The 7396-nt window shown below is 38.2% G+C and overlaps 1 protein-coding gene across 1 annotated transcript in view; it reads right to left on the bottom strand.

The window, feature by feature from the left end:
• LOC122792903 (CUB and sushi domain-containing protein 1-like) overlaps positions 1-7396 on the bottom strand; it is a 4548980-nt gene that overhangs the window by 4075512 nt on the left and 466072 nt on the right. Inside the window, exon 11 of the mRNA XM_044060461.1 lies at positions 3911-4080. Within this exon, the coding sequence (XP_043916396.1) occupies positions 3911-4080 (170 nt within the window). The remainder of the gene's footprint in view (positions 1-3910; positions 4081-7396) is intronic.

The raw sequence follows: 7396 nt of genomic DNA, 5'->3' as shown, positions 1-7396 counted from the left end.
ATAATGGGCACCACCTTTGAAATGGGCTGCGTTTATGAATTGGATTATGAAGATTTTGCCTCTTTTTATTTTCAGACTTCATACTGTTTCCTGAGGACTAGATCCTTCTCCCTGTTACATCATGCTTGGAGATGCTGGTTCTGTTTTTTTACCAGATCATCATGCCCAATCTAAGGACTGAGATTTTGCATCAGGTTTAAAGGTTGCCTTGGTTACTCTACTCTTTAATAAGACCAGTTTAAATTTAGGTGATTGGAAAGGCTCTTGAGAAGGTCATGTACATGTAAGAGATTAGTACTTGAGTGACAACATCTATGATAGTACTTATCTCCTAAAGGAGAAAGATCAGTGTTGTTGTTTGATCTTAGCCCTTTTACATCTTCCCTTGACATTTGACACAGCTGACTTTGTGCCCCTTTTACACTATTAAAGGTATTACTAGAGTATTACTGATCCTGGTCTGGTTTGTTTTTCATCCAATAACTCCATAGGAACTCATTGAGTGATATCAAGAGTTATTTTTTCTTACTGTCTGACCACTCTGGTGCTAAAGGGTTCTGTGCTGTGTCCTTTGTTATTCAAAAGAGAGGCATACGATGCTGTTGTTATGCGAATCACACACAGCTGTAACTTTATTTCCCTCAAAATCTATGTCTGCTGTAAATAGGTTATCTGCAGATTTGGAATGCATCCCCAACTGGATGATGAATAATTGACTTAACACTTCCAAGATGGTCACCATGCCTCTATATGCTACTCACTGGAACTTCTGTGATCCAGTGCTTTCTCCTGAAACTGTTTAAGAGTGGAGATAAGGTGGAGTTATGTTGGAGGTATAGAGATAAGGGGCAGTTCTTAATGACTGATATAAACCATGAATCTGCTTCCATCAAACCCTTTTTCTCAGGATATTGCCTTTACACATCATTAAGCACTCAATTCTACCAGCAGGTTTTCTGATAGTGGTACATTACCTCTGGATTACTTTTTTCTACATGTTTGATTAATATGAGCCCCATCCTACTACTCATTAGCCCATTCATTTTTCTGTGGCTGATGGAGCCCCCCCATAGAGGAGCACCAGCTGAGCGGTTAACACAGGCACCATGGAGGGGTCTGTGCTCTTACTTACATCTGACAGTATGAGGCATGAGGGTGTCTGTATTTTAGGTCTCACTCATCCTATGTGGCTGGTGTAAACACCTTCATCACTGCAGAGACCTAGTATGCCATCCTCATGGATTTATGCTCTATCCGTGTACTAATGAAGGCTACCATCATTGCATTGACAAACAAGCCACACCATAAATGAATAACTACAATTTTGACATCTGCAAACATCTACGTACATATGGTAAAATAAACAACTTGCTCACCTACCCTATCCCCCAGGATGGCAAGCCAGTGCTAGTTGTCCACTTCTGCACTGTACCCACCTGGCTGTTCCACCAAAAAGCTGCTATTCATTCTCAGGTAATCTGGGTCATACTTGAGGCTTTTTCACTCTTTGCCAAATGAGTTACATGCCTTTTTTTCTCCAGGTTGGATTGTTGCATTGCCATGTACCTTGGCCTTCCAGACTCAAAAGTTCAACCGTGAGTAGCTGGTGCAGAATTTCATTGCTTGGTTACTAACAGTATATCTTCTTGCTACCATATTATGCCATCTCTGTACACTCTGCACTGGATGTCAGTTTGGTCCCATATCTCCTACAATGTACTGGTCTTGATTTGTTCATGCCTAGATGACCTGGGACCACCGACCATAAAGCTGGATGGGCATAGTATCAGTGTGCATGTGATCTCTGCTCATATTTTTTGGGCTGCTGGAGATTCTGAGACAGAGATTCAAGTTCTCTGTGATAATTCATTAGATAATTAGAGATCCCTCCTCTGAAACCTCTTAAAAGGGTGGTTGAAAATTCCTCCAGTATTCTATAATTTAAGTAATCTCTTTAAAAATTGAACTCTACTAATAAGGTGTAATTAATGTGCAGCTATGGTGGAACGAAGGGAGTGAGATTGGCAGACACATTTTTTTTAAATACTTGACCTTCATGTAAATGGGCCAGTACAGCATGAGGATGTTTTAATTAGACATGCCACTTTAGAGAAGGGAGGAGTGCCAGATCACAGAAGGGACCTTTTCTCTAGAGTGGGGCTAGACCAGGCACCAAATGTATCAGCTACAGCTCAGCTAGAAAGTAAGTAAATCTGAATTTACATCTGAGTTTGAGTTAGCAAGTGAGTGAATGCGAGATTCAAGTATTTGAGTGAGTCTCGCACTGAAGTTGGTATTATAGAAGCAATTGTATAAGGCATTTCTTATATTCTGACCATCATCTTGTACTGACTTTGAGTAAGAGTTTATTGTTTCACCTCCTCAGCAGTATATTATAAGAATAATTAAAAGCTTCAGTTTGACTTTCGGATGAAAACACAATAAAATTTCAGCTAAAAATGCTCATATTGTCACCCTTATGAATTAACTTAAGTCACATGCCACATAATTATGTCTAGTTCAGTGACAATAAAACTCTTCTGTACTTAAATAAGTTTAGATTTTTAAACACACTTCCACATATAAAGCCATGTACTCTCACATTTACAACACTTTCTAAATACTTTTATACTGTTATCTTATTTTCTTCCCTTGCACTACATCACACGTGATAATCTGCTTTTAAATTATTGCCTGGCGTATCATTTTTAAAGTATAATGGCAATGCATTACATAGAGGTATACAAATAAAACACAAAATGCAAATACATTGATTTTAAGGTATTTTTTATTTATTTTTTCTCCCACTGGCTGTCCCTCTTATGCTTTTAAAAACTGTGATAGTACTCTATACCTCAGCATAGCCATCTTAAGTGAAATGCAGTTACAACATGACAAGTAAAATAAATAACTAAATTGTTTTGCTGACATGAAGTATGTGGCCACTAAACTTTCAGCTGCAAGGACTTCTCTAGGGGGAAGATACAGATACATTTTACATCAATTTATTGAAAACTTACTCTATTCATAAGAACTAACTAATTTATTTTAGAGCTTTTCATTATCAGAACATCATATAAATGAATAAACTGTTACATTTCAAACTATGTTCTAGCATGAAACAAGTACTACAAGAATAGGAAAGCTAATATGAAAACCACAGCAGAGATAAACAAACAACTGGAAATATGTAAGTAATTACTTGGGGAAAAGCAATGACACAACAATGAATGCAAGGTATATCTATATATTATTAGGGAAAGAAATGTCTCAGAATTCATTTGTGGGCTATTTTTTTAACTTTAATATATCCTTGCGTGGTGTGCTATAAACCTTACCAGTACAATTTTCCGCAGTTATAGCTAGTTTAAATATTATCAGCTATTGCTCACTTCATGTGTCTCTGTCACAGTATGAAATCACAAAAAAAAATTGCCTCTGAATCTTATCATTCTGCTCAAATTGTTTCAGTCTATGTAAGAACTACGTAAGAATGCAGAGTTCCCTTCCTACAGTATATCTTTCTTTGAAAATCACATTGCATTCTTCAAAATGACATTAATTTATTAATGGAATAAAAAAGTCCAGTCACTGTTTTGCAATATCAAGAAAAGAAGCACAACATTTTTACATTTTGCATTCATAAGGTCATAAAATATTATAAAAGCAGTTTAGCTTCAACAGTTGACTTTCTGACTGAAGCCCAAATAGTAAAACTGTACGGTCCTTTCTTTTTAAAGTTTAAAGAAATGTTTTCTATTGTGTACATTTATGTGTCATTCATATTTGTCCACAGTTATACAGCTCATTCACATTTCCTGTAGAGCAAATTCCACATGTAAATCTTGCCTCTTTTACTCATATATTTTACAGTGGATTTTACAAGAAGCATATATGAGTATAGAATTACCTTCAGAATGTCTCCATCTTCCAGGCTGAATGTCTTGGCTTGAAGATGAATTCCCTTCCCAGGTTCAGTCACTATTTTGTAGATACACTCATGGTTATTGTCATAATTAGCTGGGTAGTTTGGTGACAGAAGAGTTCCTTCATAGCCATGAACAGTTGCTCCACATTCAGCTGAAAACAGTAACAAGTAGAAGCAACTTTTAACTGATAAAAATGAAAGCATGCCTTTACCAAACCACTGAACTGTAAACATTCTATGTTCCTTAACATTCTAAATTAATTAAGTTATAGGATAATGGTTCCTATAATAAATGGCAACAGATTTATCTAGTAGATTATCAAAATTCCCGAGGTCTCAGAGATGGATACTTTCCACAGATATTAATGCAACTGTACACCTGTTTAATTAACAAAAAAAGTTACTGCAGTTTAATGTGCACATGTTCATAGGTTCATAGGTTCATAGGTGTGTACTAGGCCAATGGCCCTGGACCCTAGCCCATAGAAGTGCCCTGGCATCATGCCACTGTTAGTTCCCGGTGCCTTTATCAAGTAGAGCCACTGGAGTGATCCCCGGGGTGAACTTTTTATTTCCCATCCACTTATTAAGATTTCTCTTGAAAAGGGCCAGTGAGGTGCGCTGCTTGACATGTATGGGAAGTTTATTCCAGAGCATGGGCAGTCTCTGGGTTATGAACCTGTCCCACCAGCATGTTCTGTTGATTGTGGTAATGAGTTTGAGGTCCCTGGAACGTGTGGTTTGGAGGGATTGGTATTTCTTTAAGTGTAACATTTCTAACAGGGCTGGATCAGACATGGCTTTGTATGTGGTCATTGGTAGACTCTCAAAGCATCCAAATTTAGGCTTGTTGTCATTACAATTATAAATAATAAATAGAAATTGCTTGAGCTTTGATATGATTTCATGAAGTTTGTCACATAGGTTCATAGATAAGTACTAGACTAGATGCTGTTGCAGGCCATTTTAAGCCTGGCCAGTTTCCTTTTTTGTGCCAACAACTGTTTACCTATTCCATTTGGTTATAGGTTGGCCTTACTCATCCAATGGTCAACAATTATATATTACCCCTAATAAGAATAACTGGGATCATACCATAGATAACTGGAAGGGACCCATATGTGGTGAAAAACATTCAGGAGATGATTCTATCCATCAGTAGTTCAGGGGACAGTCCTGGGTAAGTTTTCTATTTCACATCCATAGGTCTAATGGTGCTTGAAAACTGAAAGGGATGAACTTTGTTTTATGTGGATGGAGTGTCTATTCCAGAGAAGGGGTATCCTCTGGGAGATATACTTGTCCCTCCAAACCATTCTGTTAATGTTGTATAAGAAATCAAGATCCCTTGACTGAGTATTTCTGATGGAATTTGACTTGCTGATGTGCAGCAAATCCGTCAGTAATGGGTTGGAAGATGTTTTGATGCCAAACACAGGTCTCCTCTTAGCAGCCTGTAGGATACCAATTATAGTGACAGAGCTTTGAATCTGTCCATGCAGGAGATATAGTTTAGGCCTTACATTCTTTTAGTAGGGTATCTCTGTGGCTCTGCCAGTTGTTGCATGAGTTTGGACAGAATCATACCAAAGGGGGCATTATATTCAATGGCTTGTTTAATGAGGGCTGATTAAAGCTGGAGAATGGCATGCATCTCTAGAGCTAGACACAGTCCCTTTGTTTATAAGCTGTGCAATTTAGAAGGACGTTCCTATCAACAGTAGACACATCTTGGTCAAAAGTTAGGTCATTGTCCATATAAGTTCACCAGTCCTGAACAAATGGATCAACTCATCATTTTGGCACCAGTTATTTACTTGAGATATACTATGCTGATAGCTTGCAGTCATCTGCAAGCTTAGTCAGCCAGACCTCTTTGGTATTGGCTTTTACTTCATAAAAGTAGATGGCAAACAAGAAAAGTCCCAGCACAGAACCCTGAGGGGCTCCACTGGTGACTGGTCTCTTGGTGGACTATGTTAATGTTTAACAGCTGACAACATCTAGCAAGTGAGATAACATTTTTATATGATAAGATGGACTTTGGTAATAGTCTGGTTAGTCCTGAGCTCTCCCTTTCCCTTCCAGCCACCTTTCCCATCAGGTAGGCATCAGGTGGATGGGAAGAAGGATGGACTAGTTGTCAATCATTATGCTTGGCAGGTATGGTTAGAATCAGGTAACCTAGGAGGGGCAGGAGTAGGGCAGGAGAGAAGGCAGATATTACAGGTGATCTAGATCCTTAATCTTGATAGCCTGATCTCTTGAATTGTTCAGACAAAGTAAGCAAAGCAATTTTGAAGTTCATTTATTCAACCCGGCTAGTGCTGAGCTGATGTCCACACATGAAAGATAAAGGGAAAAATGGCATTCAAGCTGTAAACGCATATTTGCTACTATTGGTATCTAGTGGTGAGGGGATGCTCTTTTTGCGACTTAGAGATTGAATAATAATGAAGCATAAGTCATGGCTGATGTGGTGCTATAGTGGAGTAATAAAGTGTGTTACCTACTTCTGTGCACACTACTAATTATACTCTGCTTAGACAAGCAGTGCTTACTGGGAGGGTTCTTGTAAACCAGTGCTCTGCAACAAGTCAATAAGGTTAATTGTAAATACAATCAAATCTAAAATGTGTTCATTTAGGCAATGATACACAGGTTTATATACTGCAGGCTCCTAAAAAGACATCAATGTGGTTAACAATCTTCATCAATGTTTTATTTTGTGGAATGGTAATACACTGTTTACATTATCAGGCTTGCACAAATGGACGTAAGCAGGAACTCATTTCTTGTTTACAGTCTGAGAGGTAGCCTGGTATGGCATTTTGTGGGCAGAAAAAGGCATTGGACAGATCGATGTTTTAAACACATATATGGCTTATTCTGGTGTTGCCCTTGTGCAACTTTAACTTTCCTTGCTGTTTTGGTGATCACTGAGATGCAGGAATTTTTTTCATGTTGGCATAGTGCTAGTGATGTCACAAATATTTCCTAGTTGTGCGGGTTGAATAATGAAGTTTCATAAGTAGGCGCAACATTTGTTTATTTGCAGAGGCTGGTAAAGGCACACAAGATCAGTGCTGTAAGCTGACATCTTTGTATCTGATGTTAACTGGGGATGTAACATGCTGCCTAGTGATGTTAGAATGTTTACTTCACAGATGCCATCTTGCAGACAGTCTTACAACCCAGTAGGAGCCAACAGTGTATTCAGGTTTTTCTGGTGATGTAGAGAGCAACAAAATCACAATGATCTCCCTTTTTATAAATAATAATAGTTAAATAAATGTCAATGACTATATTAATATCACTAGACACACACACACACACACACACACACACACACACACACACACACACACACACACACACACACACACACACACACACACACACACACACACATACACACTACATTATTGCCATGGAACTGATCTGTGGGTGTTAATAGCTTTTATACAA

This window comes from Protopterus annectens, chromosome 2.part0 (assembly GCF_019279795.1).
Source record: "Protopterus annectens isolate FY-2018-M chromosome 2.part0, PAN1.0, whole genome shotgun sequence".
Lineage (NCBI taxonomy): Eukaryota > Metazoa > Chordata > Ceratodontiformes > Protopteridae > Protopterus > Protopterus annectens.
Note: the sequence above shows the minus strand (reverse complement) of the source record. Positions and strands in the feature narration are given on the sequence as shown.